At 38.3% G+C, this 24389-nt stretch overlaps 2 protein-coding genes across 4 annotated transcripts in view; both read right to left on the bottom strand.

Annotated features, from left to right (window-relative positions):
- Positions 1-1386: 1386 nt before the first annotated feature.
- Positions 1387-6203, bottom strand: sinhcafl (SIN3-HDAC complex associated factor, like). Of its 2 annotated transcripts, none has more exons than XM_044140126.1 (6): positions 5998-6203; positions 4789-4957; positions 4590-4689; positions 4378-4492; positions 3570-3720; positions 1387-3445 (listed from the first exon to the last, which is right to left on the bottom strand). In XM_044140126.1, exons 2-6 carry the CDS (start codon positions 4914-4916, stop codon positions 3277-3279), a joined length of 663 nt encoding a protein of 220 aa, XP_043996061.1. In that variant the 5' UTR covers positions 4917-4957; positions 5998-6203; the 3' UTR covers positions 1387-3276. The 2 variants fall into 2 exon arrangements, with proteins under 2 accessions (XP_043996061.1, XP_043996054.1); XM_044140119.1 differs by having other exon boundaries at positions 3570-3723; positions 5998-6111.
- Positions 6204-7418: 1215 nt separating this feature from the next.
- The window catches only part of dennd5a (DENN/MADD domain containing 5A), a 32588-nt gene continuing 15617 nt past the window's right edge, over positions 7419-24389 (bottom strand). For both annotated transcript variants that reach the window (XM_044135530.1, XM_044135529.1), the window contains 19 exons: positions 22753-22940; positions 21914-22222; positions 20424-20639; positions 20058-20292; positions 18108-18258; positions 17931-18024; positions 17086-17217; positions 16550-16702; positions 16358-16442; positions 16184-16271; positions 13850-13978; positions 13261-13382; positions 13041-13186; positions 11621-11739; positions 11350-11531; positions 11013-11095; positions 10111-10234; positions 9060-9228; positions 7419-8911 (listed from right to left, as the gene is read on the bottom strand). In XM_044135530.1, coding sequence (XP_043991465.1) covers positions 8728-8911; positions 9060-9228; positions 10111-10234; positions 11013-11095; positions 11350-11531; positions 11621-11739; positions 13041-13186; positions 13261-13382; positions 13850-13978; positions 16184-16271; positions 16358-16442; positions 16550-16702; positions 17086-17217; positions 17931-18024; positions 18108-18258; positions 20058-20292; positions 20424-20639; positions 21914-22222; positions 22753-22940 — 2909 coding nt within the window. In that variant the 3' untranslated portion in view covers positions 7419-8727. The remainder of the gene's footprint in view (positions 8912-9059; positions 9229-10110; positions 10235-11012; positions 11096-11349; positions 11532-11620; positions 11740-13040; positions 13187-13260; positions 13383-13849; positions 13979-16183; positions 16272-16357; positions 16443-16549; positions 16703-17085; positions 17218-17930; positions 18025-18107; positions 18259-20057; positions 20293-20423; positions 20640-21913; positions 22223-22752; positions 22941-24389) is intronic.

Here is a 24389-nt window from a genome sequence, read left to right as displayed (position 1 = left end):
CTCAGATCTTGCTATCCAAGAAAGTTTTCCCTGAAAGCAGACCACGAGATATTAAAAGAAGTCTCCAAAAACCCTGAAACAACATCACAGGACCTACAGCAGGTTCTTCTGACTCTTGAAATGAAAGTGCATACCTGTGCAATCTGAAACAGACTGCTCGAGTTAACTTTTGTTTGAGGTGTAAGAGGAGAAAATCTTTGTTCCTCTAAACAAAACATGAAGATCAGACTAAAGTTTTATAAAAAAAAAATAAACACAGACCAGGATTTCAGGACTAATGATCTTTGTCTGAAACCAGATCATTTGGGATCCAGAATAGAGGAAAGTATGTAAAGCATTTCAGGAGAAGACCAACCACAAAACATGGAAGCAGAAGTGCCACAGTTTGGGATTGTTTGTTGCGTCAGGACCGTGTGTTCTCATTATCACAGAATCCACAGAGAAGTGAATAAAGAAACAAGCAAAACTGTTTGTTTATTTAAAACAAACATTTTAAACGAACCCCCCAAAAAAACCTTTAGAGAATTGTGAAAAAAGTACAGGTAGTTGCACAAGACAATAGATAACAAGGTTGGAGTGCGTCAGTGCTCCAAGAGTGACGTACAGATATATTGTGACGTATTTATCGGGTTTTAGTATTGAGTTTTGTATGAGATATAGAAATTATTGCCAATAGCTTCAATTTCCTATTGACAATTCTAACACAAGAATATAATATCAATGTTTTTACTCTGATGTTTACATATATGGCATTACGTGGTAAATACAGATGTTTGTCTAAAACTCCTCGATACATTGAAACCTTTAAAGCGGAGATATATCCAGTGCTTATAATAAAAATTGTGGGGTAGATTCCTCGAACAGATGGAAAATGTATGGAGTGTTGCATTTTTAATCTACAAATCACAACCAATTTACATAAAAGAAGGTTTTTAAAAGTTTATTTGAATAAAAGCATTAGTGCTGGGAATATTGACTTCATGACAATATGTAATTCTTTAGAACAGTGATGTACTGTAAATTAACATTTCTCCACTCTGTTCTTGATGAATCCAGCTATTAGTAAATAAAGTGCGCCCTCTATCTGCATCGAGGGGGATTTATAATTTTTTATCAAATCCGGCAATATACTTTTTCTTTTTTAGAAATTTGAACTTTCAAAAAAAAATTTAGCCACAAAGTAAACTTGAATAATAGAGCTTCATAATTTCTGATGAACATTCAGTTTTTTCATTGGATTTGACTGCAGGTGGGAGATATATGAATTCACAGAATTGAACTGTACTATAACAAATATCTAACACACTTTGTCTTGCTGGTATAACATATCGACCGTGTGCGGCTTTTGCCCACCTCCTAGTTGTACAAGAAAATACCACAGGAGAACAGTTTTGTTTTAATTTTTATTATTACAGATCTACTTTGTGGTACAGTATAAAAAAAGCATATAAAAAAACCATACATTGCATGTTCAAAGGAAGTGCACAAAATTAGAAACAGACTTTTTTTTCTGAAAGGCTCAACACCAGTTAGCTCAAAATTTTAGTTTAAAAAAAAAAAAAAAAAGGTTGTGTAATAAATAAATATAAATTACATACGAATCATAGAGAAAAAGGTCAGGTAATTCATTAAGCCATATCTTACATCCCAAAATGTACCTTGCAAAAAACATGGCAACTTCCTAAAGATAAAAAAACAGCTTATTTTCCAGCTTACAAAGGAAGCAGCTTACCTCTTTTCAATAAGAATCATAATTTTTCAGCATTTCACTACCCTGCCGCAGAATACAGTTTATATATATTAAGCAACTTTACAGAGCAGTGCCTCTGTCAATTACTTTAAGTCGAGTTTGGTTACAAAAATGTAAGAGAGCAAAAAAACAGCAACCGTTGTCACTGTAGTTCTGAGACAGTATACACCATGGCAATAACTGTGCAATATAAGCAATATTTTTAACATGGCATACATACATTTTGAGACATTGACTGGTGACGACAATATGACATTATTGCTGAAATAATAGAGCCAATTTGGTTAAAAAAGAAAAAAAAAAAAAGGCCAATCACCATCTAAGAGACTAAAAGCTCCAGAGCAATTCTCACATTCAAAATGTCTGCATAGTTTGAACTTTAGACAATTGCTTCGTTTGATGAACATGTTTCTCTAAGCGCAAAGATGTAGAGTAAGCACTGGTCTCCAGCATGTTCAGTTTGACAGCAGAAAACAGATGTTCACAGCTCACTGATTCTGCAGGCGAGTTTCTCTGATTCCTGCAGTTTACACCTACTTCTGCACATAGCACAAGTCAATACAATGCAAGACTTTCGAGAAACATACCTGAGGAAATAATGACTTATCAAGCTGTCTTTTAGCGTAAGAAAAAAAAAAAAGAAGAAAGAAATACATGCCTTCAGCACCTTTCAGATGTAGTGGTTTGCTGTTTCATGTAAAAAAAAATTTTTTGGAAAACTCACGAGCCAAAAATGCTGTATTTACAAAATTCATTAAAAAAAACAATTTGCTTTACAACATGCAATGTAATTTCATTGGAGGCTGTACAAAAGAAATAAATAAAAACTGTCAATCCAACAAGCAGAGGGACATACTGCAAGCATGGTCTAATGTGCACAAACTGCTGAGCAAATTAAAATTGAGTGTTTCAAACTGGTGGCTAAAGCTGTTTATGCCCAACATGTCTAATCTGTACACAATTAAAGAAATTACTTTTATACAGAACAGATTTGCTAATGATCCTTGAGTGTTATCAAAAGCAAGTTGTGCACTAGAAGAAACAAATAAAGCTAAAAGATGACAGAACATTGCAGCAAAAATGTTGAAGGTTCCCTTCAACCCACAACGCTGGTATTGGAAGTAGCTGGTGTCTTTCATACACACAATTACAGTATTACAAGTTATAAAAAATAAAGCAGTCCTGATATGAAATAAAAACAGAAATTATTTACATAAATTGATCATTCAGTACAAAAATAACCAAACGCAATCTAAGACCAAAAATTTAACTCAACAAAATTTAATCCTTATCCTATAAATAACACTAATGCCCAAAAGTTTTTTTTTTATTTTATTTTTTCTTTTAAAACAAAGAGCTCAACTCTATACAAAAGATAAAAAAATACCCATATAAGAATGATTATTACAAGGACGAACATTAACTGATCTAACGGGGAATGAAAATGAGGTCTGCCACTGGAGACAAATCCAGGTGGATGCCATGGATAGCCCCATAAAGGAAAAAGGGAGATTGACAAAAACCATTCACCAGGTTTCTTTCAAATCTTCTGGGAGCTGTGGTTGGAGAGTGGGCACCTGCGTGGGCGTCAGTGTCTTCTGTTTTTTTGAGCTGCAGCAAGGCTTGAAAAGTCGGGGATCGATAATCACTTCTCCGAACCGACCTTTGTAGATAATTCCACAGCACACCTTTTGCCTAAAAGGAAAAAATATATAAATTTATGTATATGGTAAGAGACTAATCAGAGTGAAATAAGAAAAACAATGTAACAAAAACTGTGATCTTTTCGTTTTGTGATGGTGCCATGAAGATATCTTACCTCTTCCAGTAAGAACGATCCAGGAAGGAGAAGATGGAAGGAGATGAGCGTCTTTGCTTGGACTCAATGTCGGAACCGTCATCTGACTGGTTGCTGTAACTGGGAGATTGGGCAGGAGACATGCTGGACGTTGTGCTGTGAGCATCTGAGTCTGCTTAAAAAATGAAACAGAAATAAAAGTGAAAGAAATTTACATTTACCTTCAGAACCACTGGAATAATTAGGACTTGTGGCAGTGTTTACTTGCCTTGTCACTATTTTATTCATTATATTGAAAGAATGATTGCAGGTGATTTATTCTGCTAAGGGTACAAATACCAAAGGTGTGCACACCAAAGCTGAATTTTGAATCCTATATAAAAATTAAGCTGACACAAAACAAGCCAGATGCCACTTGTTTATGAAGTGTGAACCAGAAAATAAAAAACTAGACACATTTCATCCTTTATTCAAATTAGCCACTAGGTGCTGCTAGAGATTATTAAACAAAGGCATTTAGTTTATATGGAGACAAAAACTAAAGAATCTAAAGCAGAATGAAAATGCATTGATTTTAGGAATTGTTATTTTTTACAATATACTTGTTTTGGATATTAAATCAAAGCTACTGATTATTTTACTAGGAATACAAAACGTTTTAAGCAAGTAGCCTAAACTTCAAAACAAACAAGACAATACACAAGTGTCAAAAGAGCATTAGTGTGAATACAAAAAGACATGCATGGATTTCAAATATCCTATTTTTGCTAAATTACTTATAACTTTTAAAAATGGAAGACAACGTGTTTCTTAATATTGAACAACTTACTTTGCCTCTTAAACTTATGAAGCTTCTTTAGTTTGCTCTTCTTCTTCCCATCACTGTTCTTGATCTTCTTGGGTTTTGTCACCTTAAAACCTGGGCCAGCTCTAGCATCAACCACCTGAGGAAAAGCAATTAAAAACACACAACAAAGTTAACTTGTATTTGAAAACATGACACAGTATGCCTCTGTGTGCTAAACTGGAGGCATTACTTACATGATTCCAGTTCTTCTTGGAGCCATGAGGCAGCTTCTTCCATCTCTTCACCAGCAAAACACAGGCATTACAAATGTCTCCAACACGATCTTCTGAGAGTCTAAAATTAATGCAACATGAAAATGGTAATTAGATCTGAAACCTCTGTAAGCAACTATTACTGATGTGTAAATGTATATTGTGGAATACGAGGTTGTACCCAAAGCACATCCTGAAGGTCTCTTCATATCTGCTGCTGTCCGTGAAGCGTGAACTAGAGGACTTGGTCTTACAGATGCAACAGCCGTCATTACTCCGGTAGATTTTTGACTTGTGAAAGCCAAACATCCTGAATTTGTTGGTCGGCGCAAGTCAAGGAAAGAAAACTCCTGGAAATGTAAGAAAACACGTGCCGTAATAGTCTCGGTGCTTGCTGGTTTATGATCAGCATAGATGTCTGCACACAGTTGTGCTTTCTGCTATTAAAAGGGGGCGGTCCGTACACGCACACACAGACAGAAATATTGAAATCCTTTTAAATCTTTAATAGCAAATCTTGCGAACACACAGATTTAAAGTGTCAGATTGTAAAATTAAAACCTCAAAAACACCAAAAGCAGCATAACAATACTTAGGGGGGGGGAAACACTTTGTTTCACGATCTTACGGAGTTTAAAGCCAAACAACACCAAACTAGCACAAGGCAAACAACAGTAACACGGATCTAATGTTATGAAGGGATTTTACTACCTAAAAACTAAACTTCAGGTCGAGTTAAGTGAACCGATTTGTTTTAAATTTTATCCTAAACAAACACAACAGACTGGGACGTTACACCCACAATAACACGAGTACCGCTTAATCCGTAAAATGAGCGGTAATGTTGAACACAAATGTGGACGACAAAAGAGAAGAAGCTAGTCTTTATATGCAACTTCAATGCATGTATGTGCTACGGGACTTTTTTTTAAACGGCGGATCTGTCTGAAGTGGATGCCCCAAACAAAAAGCGGGCAGCTGCACTTTCTGAAACCAAAGACAAAAAGCTACCGCAATTTTTAAACGACCTAAACAAGTACATTTGGACACGCTTAATGCAAGGGTTTAACTCTATAGTTAGAAACACAAAGTTAAGACAGACACCGTCTTCCCCTTCAGATTAAAACTTTTCGTCTGCGAGTGCGCCAAATATGGCTCATTGTTGTTAGCCTTTAGCATGAGTGCTAGCCGACGAGGCCACGCTCTCGTTCACTTCCACGTTATCCCATTGTCGACATGGTAAATCTTTACACGTTTAACCCAAAACGACAACGAACGCACACGTCAGGACACCAGAACCTTACAATATGGCCACAAGTTCCACATATAACAAGTGTGTAAAAGTCAAAATAATATAAACCTTGTACAAAGAAAATAACAGTGTACTTACTGAACAAAAACTTTGAATCTTCGCCGTCCTCTTTTCACCTACTGCGCATGCTCTTACTACTGCTGCATACAGCTGGTCATTAGAATGTGTTTTACATAAAAAGCTGGAATGAAAAGGCGAGCGGACAATGACCATATAAGGAGTGCAGCCGTTGGGTTTGAACCTGGGCTCGACCAATCGCCACAGTCTTCTCGTACTCTTCAGACAACATGAATGATGGGAGGCGTAGTGAATGAGGGAGAAAACACGGCTACGTCAGTAGTAAAGGGCCTCTTTTTGAACTCATAGTCCCATAAACCACCTGGCCCGAGGCTTCAAAGAAAAACAGCTCCCTGACATGGCGCGAACGACTTTGTTTACGTTTTCACAGCTGAGAAAGCGCATTCAACAGAGAATATAACTGTTCATTAATGCCTTGGCATGGGATATGAAACCATAATATTATACCTTTAAAGATACAAGTACTGGTTAGCTATTGTAAAACACCGATTTAGCAGTATTTTTGGGCACGTGTAAGCTATTTCAAGCAAATACGGGAATTCAAAACCACCAGAGATTGGGCAAATGTATAATTTTAAGCAGAACAAGCACCCAACCAAATAATGATTATACATTACTGAAGCGTAACAAACACATAACCATACGTAACAGTGCTTAAGAAGTTTAAACAAGTAATTTTTATATAACAAACTATGTTCCCTATTGGAAAAAAGTAAACTGTTAAAGTAGTCATATGTTGACAGTTTTAAAAAAATAAATCAAAAACAATTTAAAAGAACTAACAGTCCTTACTATAGTCTAAATAACTTTTAGATTACACAATTATAAATGTAGATTCACAAATTAAGGCAAACCTTTTTAAAATCCTGGGGTCACTCAATTTATTCTGAAATCTGTACATGGATCCTGCCATAGACCAGGTGAACAAATGGACTGTAAATAATATTCTGCCTTTATGTCAGTTCCCCTTGATAAAATGCTGCAAATATTTATATTCTCCTTTAAAACATTTAGCTTTCATTCGTTTTCCACAAGACAATATACTTGAATCCTGAAATGAAATTAGAAATAACTGTTCATGTAATCTAGAGCTTGAGGACAAATTTGGCATGTGCTTGCCTCCTAGACAAATTTCTGATGCATACTCAAAAAACAAAAATCTAGTTATTTGACATTCTCTTAGACCAAAACTTAAAGATTAAGCACTGGTTGTATTATTCACAAGAAAAAGAAAATGATACTGGAGATTTGTTTTGTCATTAGTAACTTAAAAAAAAACTCCTATATGTAAAGGAAAATAAAAAGCTGCTTTTGAGGAGATCAATTAAGTGATTGCAGCACTTAATTGGTCTCAATTAAGTGTTACCATCTTCTGACTTGCCGATAGCAACATACCTTTTTGAAATAAATGAGGCCCAGAATAATGCTTTACAGATGCTTTATTCTTAATATTTTTACACTGTACACAGTTGCTCACTTAGTAAACACTACATTACACAAGTATGTTGATAAATGTACAACTGTACTGGAAAAGAAAAATATATATCTCCCAAGATGCTTTTGTGGGTCGTACACAGATTAGTACAACACAGTCATTCCAGACGCCGTTGGCACACAAAAAAAAAGTCCATCACATATCAAATCTCTTATTCCGCAAGAAAAAGTCCAATCCTATGTAAATGGAGAGAGCCCGGTAACATCTCAGTTTTCTCTTGTAGTTATTGCATAGCAAGAAACCATGATGACAAAAACCAGGAACAAGAGTGGGGAAATAAAACAGTCCTTTGAGCTCCTCACATATTTATCAAGAGGTCAGAAGTCAGCACAGGAACTACTCAGGTCATCACGTTGTAGTTCAAAGAACAGAGTACATGTAGTGTAAGGGTTGCAATGATGGTACAAGGAAATGGCTGCTGGGAGGTATTTACACTGAAGGTTGATGGTGTTAACTTTGCAAAAAATAACAGGGTCAAGCATCTCTTGGAGTGCTCTGGAACACAAGACTTGGTTTTATTTTTCTGAAACCAGCTGAACATACCATTCATCACATGGAGCAAGCTTGAGCCACACAGTCTCATCGTGATAGGAGGACCTTTTCTTCAACTGATGGTATTCCAAATAAAATATTTGCATACATACATGTATGTTTGCTTGGGAAAGAGTCAAACTTATATATATATATATAAAAAAAGAAAAAAAATCGCCTACCATTCTATGAGCCACCCTGCCATACGCATACTTATAAAGCACTTCTAAATCTTTTGCTTTAAACTCTGCATTATGACATTTAAAAATCAGATTTGACAACAGAGCAAGCAACTGCACCGATTTAACAAAATAATACTGTTTTTATCTGAAAATATATTAACAGTTTTAATCCTCGCTTTCCCTTAAATAGAACCGCTGTCATCAAGTCACTGCAACAATGAAAATATTGAGCTTTCAGTAAAACATTATAGCACAAGGTCATCCTCAATGCTGTGAACGGTCCATAATAGAAAACATAATTCTTCAACATCTAATGGCGCCATCATCACCGAGGATAAAAATAAATCTTGAAAGGCTCATTGCACTTAACATATGGCAAATGTGACAGTAGCTTCAGTAAACCAGAAAGTGTTCTTTGTTCAAGTCCGTTCCTGCATTTAAAAAAGTTCAGTTATTCTTTTCTCTTAGTGGTCCTCTGTGATATTCCTGTTGGGTACGACTGGTGGAGAGCGTGGTTTGGTTTCAGATGCCAACTCCTTTGACTAACGAAGCCTCCAGGGTGATGTTGAACTCCTGCAGAGTCTGTAGCACTCGGATCAGAGAGTTTACCAGTGAGCGGTCCTTAATGAGTGCAGTGTCCTCGTACATCTGGGAGGTGATTGGACAATCTGCAAGCAGAGCGATCCAGTGATGCAGCAAATGGTCCCTGTGAGAGGAAGGGACAAACACGCAAAATCAACAGAGCAGCCTTTAGGGAATCCAGAAAACATTAAAACGGGCAAAATCCTTATTACAAATATCAAGCAAATTATCACAAGTTTAACAGTGCACGTTGTTCGCTCCCTTTTACTCACCTTGCTCCCAGACAGACAAGCATTTGAAACTTCCCGTCCTTGCCAATATTTCTCGACGTGCTATTGATGGCCCGCATGAAGCGGCAGAAGTGGCGCACTCTGGTTTGCCAGTTTTCATCTGGAGTTGCCTCCCGTTGCTCAGCACTTTCAAAGTACACTTGTGCCTTCTCTGTTGAAGGATTAAAATCATCCACAGACATCATTACTCACTGCACAGTCATATGCATGAATAAGTAACCCATTCAAAGCAATCACTCAAGTTAAAACAGAGGTGATTTGTTTAATGTTTGTAGTGTTTTAGAGAGTCATTTTTGCGCAACACTTAACTAAATTGTTGTTTTTGATCAGATCAATCCAAGCAATTAATTAGCTGCAGTGGGACTGGCTGAACTTTCAACCTTACACTGCTTGCAGTGGAGCATTTCATTTCAAGGCAAAAATACAATAAATATAAAAAATTCAAAACACTTAATAATACAGAGGAGAGCTTTTTGTCATGCTGAACTGGACCATGCAGCCATGGAATGCCTTTACTCTCTCATTGAAACCATAAAAACATGTTTTGATCTAGATATAAAAACAGCAAATTCTTTAAGCTGGCTTCACGTGCTATTGCTTAATACGTTTTCAACATCAACAGCAGCATTTAAAAAAAAAAAAAAGACCAAAACAGAAAATGCAACAAAAGACGAGAAGCAAAAAATGCTTAATTCAACTGGAAAACATTCATCTTTTTGTTGAGGGTTTTGTCAGAGTTTTTTGAGTTAGAAAATTTGCTATATTTATTGAGAAATATTCAGAACCATATTATGATATTTCTAAAGTTTGCATCTATTATCATGATGTGCATCTTTGCTTTATCTGTTATCCCCAAAGTATCTTATTGAATTTATTGCATTTTCTGCAGTTACCTTCTTGTTGTGTCAATTTCAAATTCCTTACTGTTGCTACTTTTGAAATATATGAGTTTAATACTTGCTTTATTCTCTAATGCTAGGGGAAGGAAAATTAAACCTCCAGTCTACTAGTCTTAGAAAGCTCAAGTTCCTACCCAAAAAGTCCCAAATGAAGACGTTCTTAAAGAGTCGAGGTGATTTAAAACCGTGCTGGAAAACTTGCTCCAGAGCCCAGACGAGACCGTACTCCCCACACAGCAGCAGCGTCAGACTGCCTCTCTGTGGAGGGAACGAATGCATGGAGTTGGATTCAGAGAACAAAACACATCTCTTTGATTAAAAACACCACGAGACCAATCTACTAAAAATGTGAAATCCTTCACAAAATATTTCACAAAAATAGGACTGCAGGTGTTTACACCTCACACCAATATTTAAACTATTCGATTTATGGTGACTCTTAAGATTCTTGGTAGAATTTTTTATTTATTTTTTTTACATTTTTTTACATAAATACCAATTACTGTATCAGCAATTTGGACATTGTAACAGACTTGGTGAAACAACCAAATGAAAATTTGACTAATTTGCGAATGAACTTTTAGTTCTCATCAGGCTCCTTTGTTCTTTTGGCCTCTTAAAAAAGGTGGAGTGAGAGTTAAGGGGATTTCCCCATAAAGGCCCTTTGTTCTTTTATAACATTGAATTAGTGATCAACCCTACAATCAAGTGTTAGATTTTAATGCACCTAAATAATCCTCACTGAGCATCTTCCTTTTAATTGAAGACGTCAACTGAACCTGCATTCACTACACAATAATTAGTGGTGTTTTTGTGTTTGGACAGATTCACTGAGGGTGCAAAAAATAAAAAATAAAGACGACAGATAAAATTGAGAGTAAAACAAAACAGCATTATTATATTTGAATTTCCCACTGTTGCCCTGATTAACTGAAGGTTTAGTGGGGTCGACAGGAGCACACGGGCGCATTTTTCTTCATACATGATGAATAATAGAACTACATGTTCAGGCCTGTCTAGACTGCTCATCTCTCACCTCCTTCTCCGGCTTGTGGAAGTGTTTCACGATCCCATTGATGGCCTCTCCCACTCCCTCCTGGATCTGGCCTGTGTTCAACTCTGAAAGGGGAGAGGAAGCGTAAACAATGATGCTCTAAAAAAATAGAAGCATGATCAGGCAGGCAAATCCCCAACCGGATTTTTATCTCTCGATCATTTGGTTTCATCGTTCATGCATTCATTTCTGTGAAGGCTGGAAATCACACAGTGATTAACGTAATCCTTAAAAGGAGCAGCTACGTTAAACATAGGGGGGAAAAAATAATAATGTTAATAAAATTGTAAGATATGAGCAATGACGATAATTAACTGACTTGGTTTGCTGCTTGGTGAGATAGTAACAAATCTCCTCATCATCCCTGGAGACTGCTGCATGGGTGGTGTGCGGCACATCCTCTCATCATTTTCAGTAGTGGGGGTCATCAGCTCTCCCACCAGTATCCTCTCCAGACTGCCATCATCTACGCCTTTCCCCAACCAGCGACCACATGGAAACCTAACACCAAGCACACGGAGCTGGTTAAAAGGGAAAAACATTTTTTATTAAAATCATACTAGATTTAGTTTTCTTTGAGGCTAACTTACTTGTAAGTGTGCCCTGTGATCTCGTTCCGGACCACGACACACTCCACAAGCCACTTGGCGTACAGTCCTGAGTTGTCGTGACCCATCTGTACCGTTGTGAGCTTTCCCAGGTTCTGACACTGAAACACAGAGAACCACAGCAATGTTAAAACGTAGAAATTAAAATATTGAAAAAGAAAAAGAAAATTTTTGCGTTCGCTTTTTCTGGTAGGGTATAAAAATGCAAAATCAAACGCCATCGTCATCAACTTTTAGAAAATAAACTTAGTACCTTCTCGCATTCTGTTGATGTCTCAAATAGCATTGTTAATTTACATTACATTTAATGTTTATGTTTTCTATTACAGTTACTGTAGAGAGAACAAGGGTGTGAAGCCATCTCTAAGACTAGTTCCAGTCTTGACATGATCCACTCTATTGCTGTGTGTTTAGGGGTGAAGTTGAGGAGTTCCTGGCCCATATTAAAGAGTTAAGGACAAACACTTCCAGGCTAGGCTTCAGAAGCTTTTTTTAACCACCGCAGTGCGATTGTAAAACAGCACCAGTTGCTGTAGTCAATGAGCAGCTGTTAAGATGGTAAAGGAGGTCCTTGCTGAGCAGAGTTGGCAAGGAAGTGTGAAGTGGGGGGAGGGGTCACCGCTTTATCCTCACAGGAGATCATGAGAGAACAACTTAAGTGGTTTAAAAGAGGAGCTCCTTTATATGGCCATATTGCAAAACTGTTCTGTGAATAAGACCTTAAAAGCAGATTGAAGTCAGGTTCTGTTCTGGCTTTAAGATGTGTCCTGTTTTCTTCAGATGTAAATGGACAGCTGTGAGGGAGGCTGGTCACACCTGGCATGAACGTCTGAGCCGAGTGATCAGCTTCTACGTGCAAATAAAGCCATGGTGTTACGAAATCTAAAAAAAGATCTCAAGTGGCTTGATTAAGTAATCTAAGAAGTGTAATGTGAGAAAGGAAATTACGATACTTAGTGTCTATACAGAAAGCAAAAAAAAAACAACAAAAAACTCAGACACCTCAATCACAGACCGGAAAGCTGTCAAACAGAACTCTATACAGGGAAGATAGACACATAATGATTACTTTTACAAGACAGCAACAGTGGGCAGCTGCTTTTTCTTGTTTCAAGGAGTTCACTAAAACCTTCACACTTAAGAAGAGTAAACACAAACTACATTCAGATTGCTAAACTAATGCAGTTAAAATATCTCACATCAAAACAAACACATGGTGGAGAGGATTTGAACAGGTATCATCATCCCCTTGGAAGTCTAAACAGTTTAATGTAAATAAAAAGAACACCGCCTTTTTAAAAAAACAACGTGCGAGCCTTCATTGTTGCCATGTTATTGCACTTCTCGCAGATCTGATTTCATTAAAAAAAAAGATCAATGTTTTATAAGTCAGGACACAAACCTCAAAAGTGATCTCCAAGGTGTTCCTGGGGACCTGAAGGACTCCGGTCTCTGACAGCTCGCCGGAAACACACACCCAGGGGTTGGCTGTGAACATGGAGCCGCCAAGCTTCTTGCTTGGAACGATCACCACGTGGTACGGGATCACTGGCAGCCAGAGAGAAGGGAAACGTTGTTCTGGCAGCTCAAACCAATAAGGTGCATTTTTAGGCGACACTCACTGATGGTTGTGAAGACGTTGGTGAAGCAAAAGTAATCGACGGCGTTGAAGGACAGCAGATGGTAAAGGAACTGCTCCTTCTCGTCGTCACAGCGCAGGAAGGCGTAACGCTTGTACAGTTTTCTAAGACACAGAAGACGATTGCCAAAGAATATTAAAAGACATTTGACACTGACTAAATAACAGAGATTTCTGACATTTGATAATTATTCTGATCTGATAAAGATGGCAGGTACATAAAATTTGGTAAACTGAACAGTTTTTGTGGTTCAGGTTTTAGGAGAAAAGTGACTCTACGCCGAAAGGCAGACAGAACTTCCCCAAACCCAGTTTGTCCCCCAGATATCAATTATGAATACGTCTGAAATATTAATGCAGTCTGGACTACAATATAATGCTCTGCAATTCCACAAGAAATGCATTATAAATGGCTTCATCACACACACTGTCTGGCTTTCAAAAATGCATGTGCAAAACAAATCAAGGACAGAAAGATATACTTTCAATTTTAAAAAGGTTAAAAGGTTACTGGTGCAGCTCCAAATACAATGAAATAATTGTCGCCAATGCAGAACGGTAGTTCAGCTCACTTTGTTAGCTCGTGATCTGAGAGCAGCTGCTTCAAGTGTCTGGAAAGCAGCTTCTTCTCCATGGAGAGGCGGACCCAGGCTCTGGCCTTGCCCACGTCGGTCTTGATCTCCCCAATGTTCTGAATGTGTCTGCAGGTGAAATGATGGGTTCGGGTGGCAGGAAAGGAAGACAAACACAAAGGCAACATACAAATAGGTAAATAAGCTGAAGGAGTATCATTCCAGGGGAAATACAAGAGGCTGATACCATACTAAACATGGAACCATCTTGAATTGATAAATTTCTCTAAGCATGTGTATAAAATGTGCCACACCAGTGAAAAATGCACATAAAGTTTCAGTTTGCCATTTAATAACTTCTTAATTCGAAGGAGTTTTGTTCTATATAAAAACCAAAGATATATTTTGAAAAAAAAAAAAAAAAAAAAAGCATGTACTTTTAAAAATTTATTGCTATGATTTGGACATCATATTCCCATCACAACAGTAGGCTGGGAAAACAGTTTCTCCGAGCGGCATTTCAACCACGGCGCATTCCCTTAATGTGAAAGCCGGTCCCTCTGAGATGGCTTCCAGCCACTATCATATCTCTGATGTCCAGACAGATTCCCTTCCACTCCACCTGTGCCATACGCGTGCCACATCTACGCCTCCTCCACCTTCCACACCCACTCTGCTGTCTCCAACCTCATTCAAACCTACTAACCTAGATTTCTCTGCTCCAGAAGGAAACAGCTGTGAGCTGGTAACGTCAGAATCCAGAGAGTAAACACGAGCCTAAGCTTTAAAATGATGAAAATGATCATAGCAACACAGTACCTGCTATTAAATAATGCATTTATTTACAGGACTGTGCTTCTGCTAATGGTGTCAGACATTTACAACGACATGGAGCAGGATGTATTCACAACGTAAAGTAGAGCTGCATGGCTGTGTCCCGAGATGACCCCTCCTCCCTTCTTTTCGTCTCAGTGAGGCTGGTGGGAGGTGTGATAATTAGGCTGGAAGTAACTTGTTGTTCCACGCAGACTCACTCTTGTCTCTTCTTCATGTAAGCCCAGAACGCATAACACTGAATCCTTTTCGTAGATGACAGCGAAATCTGCAGTCGCACACCTTTACAAAGGTGCTAAAGCATGTAAATGTGTTGAAAGAGACAAGAGCGTTTCTGAAAAGGTGACTTCTCTATACGTTTAAACATTCTTGATAAACATTTTTAGTTGGACAGAAAGAAAAAGTCATCTGGGAGATTAGAAACATGCCATCCTCTTTATCTTTGCCGTAGTTTGCATATTTTGCCACATGGTTCCCTTTCAAACTTTTACAAAAAAGCTAACTTTAGTTGTAAAACTTTATAATAAAAACTTTTCCAGTATGAATATTTTCAGAATTATATTTATGTATTTATTTATACATGTCCTGGTAGATGATCTATCTATCTATCTATCTATCTATCTATTTTTTACTAATTTACACAAATGTATTGATTTCAGATCATCAACAATATTTAAAACATGCTTCACTGCAGCAGAGTCAATTCTGCCTTTGTTATAACACGAGTTTAAAAAATGAACTTTTTAGGAAGTTGATGCAACAAAAAACATGTGCAGAATAATTTTTTAAATTCACATTTAAAACATTAAAAAAGTGTATTCTGGGCGTGCTGTGGTGGCGTAGGGGATAGCGCGACCCACATTTGGAGGCCTTGAGTCCTGGAGGCGGCCGTCGCGTGTTCAATTCCCGGACCCGGCGACATTTGCCGCATGTCTTCCCCCCTCTCTCTCTCCCTTTCCTGTCAGCCTACTGTCATATAAGGGACACTAGAGCCCACAAAAGACCCCCTGGAGGGGAGGAAAAAAAAGTGTATTCTTCTGAAAATATACTTTGTGTGACTCACAAGACTGATTTTGTAAATTAAAATATCTGATATAGTTCCTTGACTGTAAAGTAATGAAAATCAGTGCCAATACTTTGTTGCAGTCTATACTTTTCTTATAATTTAGGCTTAACTTTTTATTTACTGAAAATAAAAACTGTTGTCATTTTTCTACATAGATATTTCTAATATTTTGTTGGAAATTGTTAACTCTGTTTACGTTTAAAAATACATGCAATAGTTTGATCAATGAGATTTGCTCATTTTAACTGTTCCTTAAGCATCCACATCGCTATGGCAGAAAACATGCTGCTGTCTTTTGTGGTCCAATCCAACATCTACCACAAGGGGGCAGCATTATTCTATCAAACTGTACACCTGTCCAATGTGATCAGTAGTTGGGTCAACAAGTGCCTGAATAGAGGATTGCATTAGTCGCTCATCAGGTTGTTCCTCACCTCATGTCCTGGATCAGGGAGATCCTGAGTGGAGGCATGGCTGATCCACCGCCATCCGATTTCCTCCGCTCCGTGTCATGAATGAACCCTGGGAGGAAAGTAAGCGCACCTGTAAAAATGTCACCATTCTCTAAGCTGATTGGACCCCTAAAGAGAAATGACAAGAATGTCTACCTGGAGGTCCCAACCCGCCTGGAGTAGCGTTCTTCTCTTTGCTGTCCTGGTAATGCAGGAGGTGGGACCATAAGGCGGATTTCCCCTGGGAGGAGAAGAAAGTCGCAATTAAATCCACTAAATCCATATCCTGTGTAAAATGAGTAATCTCTCGTGATTGGATCATTGTGACCATGGGGATGTTTTCCAGACCTGTTTGACCTGCAGCCCGTGACTCCAGATCCTCTCCAGGAGGTCACAGAGGCTCGCAATCAAGGTGTTCTCCTCCACACCTGTGATGCTAACCTCGCCGTGACCCAACTCCACGGCCTCTCGACCCATCTTCTCTACCAGCATTCGTTTTGTCTACAGACAAAACAAAAACAGAAAAATAACAAACTCATGTCAGTACTGAGAATTCAAACTAATATTCCAGGAGTTCGTTGTTAAACCTCAAACCAAAATCCATTTAAATGTAGCAGTAAAACCGGATATACTCAAAACAAAACAAATAAAAATCCAAGCAAAAACAAAGCCAAATAAACATTTTAAAGGTTTACAGTTTCAAAAGGAATAAATCTCTCCTGACTAGGACTTACCAAACCTACAACATGATCTAAATAAGTAATAATCAAACAATTTGATTTATTCTCTAGGGTTTTATTTAAGAATTTTGAAGAAAATAACAGATAATTGATAACTGAAGTGGTAAATATGTGGAAGAAGTGAGAAACCAACAGATTACAAACCTTGTTCCTGCACTCTTTCAATAACCCTTCAACAAACTTCCAGTTGGTCTGAGCGATGACCGAGGGCGACAGGTTGGACAGTTTAGGCTGTCTAATGGTGGTGCCCAAGTTTCGAGCTTCCTGGATGTATTTCTGATAAGAGAATTCAGTAAGCAAATGTCAGAAATAAATAATCAACTACACTTACCAGGTTCAGTTCAAAACCAGCTTTTACACTGGAAACACTACAGGTGTCGTATTGGTATTCATCTTAAATGAAATGCGCAGTAGCTACTGTACTTATGTTTGTAGCCTATATGGCTGTCAAACTTAAGACCAACAAGTCTTAAAAACAAGCTTAAGAAGCAAAAGAAAAGGGGACAAATATCAATTGTAACTAAAATGAAAAGTTTAGATAAAGCTCAGCTGCTGGAAGTTAGAGAAGCAGATGGTGCTAAAGATCAGATGAGTGGGCTTCCACATCTGGTCTGTGGTCTACCATCACATACCAAGTCCACAGACACCGACTTCAGACAGGGCCTGAAGGACTGCGAGAGCCAGTAGTAGTCAAGAAACAGCAGGAGCTGCGGCTCCGGAAACAGACACTCTACATGCTGAGAGTGTGTGAGATCGGAAGGGCAAGAAATGCAGAAAGACAGAGACAAACAAATAAATAAATAAATGAAAACATTTATAAAATGAAAAAAAGCAGATATGTGAAAGGAGGCGGGAGTGCAGACAAGATGGCAGGAGAAAGGTGGAAAATAAAGCAGATTTAGAAGTCAGGCATGAAGAGTAGGTTTACCGAAGCTCAGGCAGACAGACTGAATAAACCCAGTTATGAAACCCATTTGAGGACCTCATACCTCTCTCTGGTCATTGTCCAGATAAAGGTGCTCAGCGTGTTGCTTCTGCCGGTCTCTCCTCCTCCACTGAGCCGGAGCACTTCTCTTAGCCCATCTGCGGCACGAAGCGCTTTGATCAGCTTTTAACCCGATTTAGAGGTCACTTCAAAAGGAGCGGAACGGCTCAGGCATGCTCACTTGTTGCTGGTGGGCCCCGTGGAGAGCACGTCCGACTGCAGCCGGGGGAAGAAGCCCTGCTCGTAGCGGCCCTGGCCGATCTTCATGTCGAGCAGATGGGGGTGCAGCGCTGTGTGGTCGATCTTTGCCACTCTCATCTCAATAGCTTTCTCTGCAGATATGAATAAAACATGCATTTTTGATTGGTGGGTTAAATTGGTTTAGGAATTTGTTTAGGTGGCATATTTCTAATTAAAATCCTGCAATTTATTTTATAAATTGCTCAGTCTTGATACTAATACCATTTTACAGGTGGAGCTCAGTAAATAATGTCAGTTCAATTAATTGAAAAAGTAGAACTTTTATAACTCTATTCCACAAAAACGCTATCTGCGAAATGTTTTGACTGCAACTTAAAATACATTACTCTTTGTGTACTGAATCGACTTAGTACACAAACTTGAACTTTTTCCATTATTCAAGTAAAGATTCAAAAGACATTAAAAATGGTTATCCTGACTTTAAATGTCTCACTGTGTGACTGCAATTCTCTCTGCTTTTGTTCTCCTCACAATTCATCTGTCTACGACTATTTGATTTTCTTTGTATTCTTGTATGTTAAAAGAAATCTGAAAATGTAAAAACAACAAGTTGGCATCTGAACAAAGAAAATCTTATTTAAAAAAAAAAAAAGAATTCCTCCCAACACCCACATAACCAGAAGCAGCATCAGAACAAAAGCTGAGCATCGACATTACTCTCAAAAGGAAGTAAAATGAATGCTGCTTTAGACAGTGATTTCAGATCAACAGCACGCCCACACTGTCAATAAGAATATTTCAGTCAGCGAAAAGGACTTGTAGCAGAAAAGAGTGAGATAAAAATGTGTAGGAACGCAGCCTGAAATCAGTGAAATGTAAAGACGGTGAGGTTGCAAACAACCAAAGTTCCCAAAAATAAAAAGCACTTAATCACTCATGTTACATGTTAGAAGTAACCCGGTAAACCCAATAAGAAGAAATGCTGAATAAGTTAATCCCTTCAACATTCAAACATTGCTTCGGAATCAAACATCTATAATATTAATATGTTAAAACAAAGACATTACAGAAGTTTTTTGGGTTTTTTTACAGCATCAGAAAGGAGCCCGACCCATCCTCTGAGTTTACAGATGGAATGAATTAAATACACAGTTAAAGAGCCGCCTGCCACCCACGGACATTTCAGACAAAAACGAATATTACGATGGTTGGTCTTGTTTTTCTCCAGCCCAATGATTTGTGGTCCAGCAGCAACAAAATCTGTTTTTTCAAAGCGCTTTTTAATTGGCCCGTCTGCAAACAAGACAGCGAATAACAACAAATGTTGGTAACACTTTTATTTGACGTGTTGTGAATAAGACCGTCATGACACAGTTATACACATGACATAACACCTGTCATGTGTTATGACAGCCATATAACACCTCTCATATGTTACGACAGGTGTTATGTCATAACACATATGACAATGTGTCATAGCTGACCTCAGCCATGAGGATGGACAAACTAAACATGAATATTTATGACTGTAGTCATAAAGTGTCATTCAGTAAAGACACTTTTAATACAAAGTTGACATAATTCAAAATGTCTTCGTTATGACAACTTGACATTAACCAAGAAATTATGATCTGACTTAAATTTGTTATAAAAGTATTACTGATTAAACTGTAGCTTTATAATACTTTTTGTATTATGTCAACTTTGTAGGCTTTATATCATGTTTATGACTGTATCATGACAGTCTTATTCACAACCCGTCAAATAAAGTGTTACCCAAATATCTGTGATGATTGGACTTCATATTAAATTAGTTTTACAATTTACATAATTATATTCATGAAATCTTACATTGCAAAAAGGTGAGAAATCCTCACAGTAGTACACAGATTACTGATTTTATACTGACAAGTAACTGATCTCTTCTTACCCGCTTCTTCGATGTTGGTGCATTTTTGGTACATGGAGGTACGCAGCGTAGGCGTACGGACGTTCAGCATGCGGATCTTGTCCACACGGGAGTCGAACACCCTTAGTGTGTGTTCCTTCTCCTCATCGTCGTGACAAAGAATCTTACTATCGATGAAAGAGGCGAACATCTGAGTCTCCAGGAAACGTGACAGGAAGGGCAGGTAGGGTTCTGGTTGATCAGACAGGAAGGAGGCCTGCACACAGACATGAAATGGTGCTAATCATGCAGATCGTTTCCAACTGGTTTGCAAAATTATATGTCACTGCATCATTTTCGCCCCTGCGTTTTTGAGCTTGTGTATGAGCTTATTGCACGACAATGCACCTTGTCAAAGTTCTGCATCTGGTCTCTGTTGGTGAACCAGGACTCTTTGTCGTGGCTCGGCTGGATGACGAACACCTCGTAGTCGGCGAACATCTGCGTGAACCGGTTGGCGAAGACCTCGCGCACTTGGATGTTGAGCTGGTGCATCTTCAGCTCTTCCTCGTCGCACTGAGCCCGCGCATCTTTGTTGCAGCTGGCATCATCTCTCACCTCCAACTGATTTGAGGAAATATTGAAAAAAAGCATCATGTAATGATCAGTGACACTAAAGTAAAATGAAAGAAATGACTGCTGAGAAATGAAGCCACTATGACAGTGCTTAAAAACCTAAATATATTGCATCAGGTTTATTACTATCAACTAAGGACTCAATTTCCTTCCTTCCTTTTTACTTCTAATAACTCAGCTTCAGCAAGAATAAACTCAGGCTCATCAAGAACAAGAAAGGATTCACCTCATATAGCTGACAAACTATACAGAGGCGCCTCGCTAATCTGTTCAGGGAGAGCTAATGGCTGCCGCTAGTGCATAAGTGGATTAGACTTCACATATAGAGATCAGTTTGGTCACCCATCAAATTCCTCCAAGTGGTTAATTGTAACAATTATTGTTTGCAAATTGGCAAAGAAGCTTGTAAAATGTGCAAACTGAAACCAGTACAGACCATCTGACTGAGCTGTAATCCCCTATTTAACTGTATTTTCATTAACATGTGGCTTTAGATTAGTATTATTCATCTTTCAGTTGAAATATTGAAAAACAACACTGCCATCATTGTAAGGGACAAACATGGAGGTAAAACAAAACTCTTGAGATCATACAGCAGCCTAGTCAAGATGTAGAAGAGTAAAAAAATGTCTTGGTCTTACTTTAAATAATCATACAGATTTGGTAGATTTATAGCTGCATAACATGTTGAAATTAAGCTGACATCAGAATTCCAATGCATGATACAAAACGCTTCAGTAATTGGTAAGATGCTTACCAATCATATATTCAGCCAGTTTAATAAACATTTCCATTATTCTCGTACATAATCTAGATCAAAGTGACAGAGGTGCTAAAGCTCAGGAAGAACTGCAGGGGAATTGTGATGAACAGTGAGAAAAAGGTGAGGTAGTCAATGTCTCATGATACTAAGGACATACTTTTGCAGCGTTGGGTTTTTCTTATCTGGTATTGCCCTAATAGGAGTGTGAACATTAATCAACGAGCAGCTCTGAAGCAGGACTGCAGTGATAAAAGTTGTTAAATATTTTAATGAAAAAAAAAACAACAAAAAAAACATTTGAATGCATCAAGCACTGGAGATGCTTAATGCTTAATATTATATTGTTTATATATATTTTCTACTGGCTAAATAAGTAACTTGACTGTCACACTGTTTTTTTTAGTTGGATCACTCCTCCATTAAACATTAACTCCCACTACATGTTAAATGAGCATCTGAGCAGGCGATTTCTAATTCATAAGGTGACGTCACTTCTCACCTTCTCCAGGCTCACGCCTGTTCTCTTGACCAGCGCCTGCAGCCGGGCGATCGTCTCGTTCTCCCTGAGCAGGTAGGAGGTGAGGGGCGATCCCAGGTTGCCGTTGCGCTTGTCGGAGACCATGTCAACAGAACGGAAGCGGGATCTTCCCTGGCTCTCGCTGGAGCGGATGTTTCCCTCCGGAGAGACGCCGAACGACATGAGAACCTCGGAGATCTCCTGAATGAACTCCAGTTTGTTGGGAAACTGCGGCAACTCCTCCGGCAGTTCAATGAAGTGATTATCAATGTCCACAAAACACAAATTAGCCTAGGTGTGGGGAAAAAAAAAAAAAAAAAAAAAATCATTTTAGTTAGAAATACCATGAAAAACCCACATTGAATTGATAATGATTTAAACTAGTCCTATTGTTAATTGAAACACCATGAGCTAAAGGTTTCAAAGTTCAAACTTATAAGTGAATTTACGTCTATTACATTAGGTTATGCCTTCAACTCTTCTGTGAATAAGCAGCAGTGGAAACAATTCCTGATAATGAGCAGTCTGCTGGCCAACCAAGCTGGGAAGTAAGGCTTGAAATATCCTGGTACACTTGAGGCTCTATGCAAGTTAAATATAAATGGGCTCAGTGTCCAATTATCTGGAGTAACTAGATACCTCAAAGTAACTTCAAAAAGTAGACAGATGAGGGTTGAGAAGAGGAGAAGCTGTGAGGACAGCCCTCTATTTTTAAATCCACAAAAAAACATAAGCCTTCTTTGCACACCTCTCTATTTTTATTAAACTCAAACTCTGTTAGATACGGCCGCGTGTGTTTGTGCGCATGTTTCTTTTGGTACCTCCTGTGGCAGCTCTAGCTTTGTGCGGTCATCCTGACCGTTGGAGTGGAGGCCCATCAGATACGGCACGGGAGCGTCCAGGAAGTGCAGGAGGGAAGCGGGCAGAATGGGAACATAGACATGCTGCCACTGGAAGGGGAACATTAAGGCCGTGATGCTCTCCGCCACAGTCATCAGCCTCTGGTAATCTGGTTCACAAAAAGCAGAGGTTCATCCAGGACACGTAACGGCAGTATTCTTTTCATATGACCAGTTTTCATGGCTGGTTTGAGCTAAACCCAAATCAACCACATACATAAATTATTAACTAAAATGTACTAATATATAGACCAATTAAATATGCTGAAGCTCTCGTATAAAATAAGTCCAACACAAAACAGAAGCCTAAGGACATCATAAGCCTGAGGACTCAAAAGTTTAATCAGCTAATTTATTATTTACACAAACTGCCTACAGAAATGAGCTCCAGCTAAAAGAACGTCTTTTTAAACAACATGGCTGTTTTCAATCGACCTAGAGCCGTAGGAGTTTTGTGGAGCAAAAACAGGACATGACAGGAAGCTGCTTCTGTCTTTGTTGTGTAACGGAATGAGTGTGGCTATATGGCTGATGAGTCTTTAAGGAATTAACATTCATGGCAAAGTGAGCTTAAATTTTCCAACTAATGTAAACATCTGTCTTGGGTAATAATAACAGGGGTATTAAACATTAAAATCACAGTCGAGATTTGGTGAAACCAGAATTAGTGTATTTTAATGTAGCGCTGCATAACTATCTACATTCTGCATATGTAGAGAGGCAAAAATCCGTCAGAAGGAGCCAAATTTCCCCAATATAGGAAAGTCAAAATGCATCAAGCCATAAAATTCAACTATTCTTAATCTGAAAGTGGGAAAGTGCATGTTATCCAACTTAGTACTCGAGAGGTTTAGTTAAAAAAAACAAAAAACAAAAACAACAATACTGTAATTTTCCATGTGACTCAAAACTAATTGCTCTATCAAAGGACTTGCAGTGCAGTTTTCTCTTATGTGTCACTGTCCTGAGAGGGACAAAAACAAAATTGACTGAAAACCAGAAATAGTCAGCAGCCAGGAAAAGCCTGATTCATACAGCTCTACATCTTTGCTTTAGCTAATCATAACCACACAACCTCTTGACTCCTGAATTATCATGACTGGGCTGAACTACTCTTAAGGACATATTGACAATATCTAGATCAGGGGTCTTCAGTTCCAGGTTTGATGGTCTCTGGGGTTCCTGGTCGAACACACCTGAATCAAGTGGCTGTATTTTCTTATCGGTATGCAGTTAAGTTTTCCAGAGTCCTGCTAATGACCTCATTATTTCACTCTGGCGTGCTGAAGCAGAGACGCAACTAAACGTTGCAGGACACCAGCCCTCAATGCCTAGATTTGAAAACATGGTGTAGATTATGTGAATAAGAGAAAATTAAGAAAATCTTGAAAAAAAAAACAAAAACTAAAACATGTATTTTTATTTTTTTATTACAAATGTAAAGCAAAGGGATTACAAAAAAATAAAAAAATAAAAAAATCAGCAACCAAAAAAAAAATTTAATTAAGGGATTATGTGCGTTACAGGCAGCCATCTACTACCTTGTCCTTTAGGGTAGA

This window comes from Gambusia affinis, linkage group LG02 (assembly GCF_019740435.1).
Source record: "Gambusia affinis linkage group LG02, SWU_Gaff_1.0, whole genome shotgun sequence".
In the NCBI taxonomy this organism is placed as follows: domain Eukaryota; kingdom Metazoa; phylum Chordata; class Actinopteri; order Cyprinodontiformes; family Poeciliidae; genus Gambusia; species Gambusia affinis.
The sequence above is the reverse complement of the archived record's forward strand: the minus strand, read 5'-3'. Positions and strand labels throughout refer to the sequence as shown.

Bases quoted from the DNA above. Each gene is read 5' to 3' on its own strand.
- sinhcafl (XM_044140119.1), bottom strand. From the start codon at position 4,916: ATGTTTGGCTTTCACAAGTCAAAAATCTACCGGAGTAATGACGGCTGT. The intron at 3,724-4,377 runs GTAAGTTGTTCA...TCATTTTTTAAG, and splicing joins TCATAAGTTTAAGAGGCAAA to CAGACTCAGATGCTCACAGC. The intron at 3,446-3,569 runs GTAAGATATCTT...TTTTCCTTTTAG, and splicing joins GATCGTTCTTACTGGAAGAG to GCAAAAGGTGTGCTGTGGAA.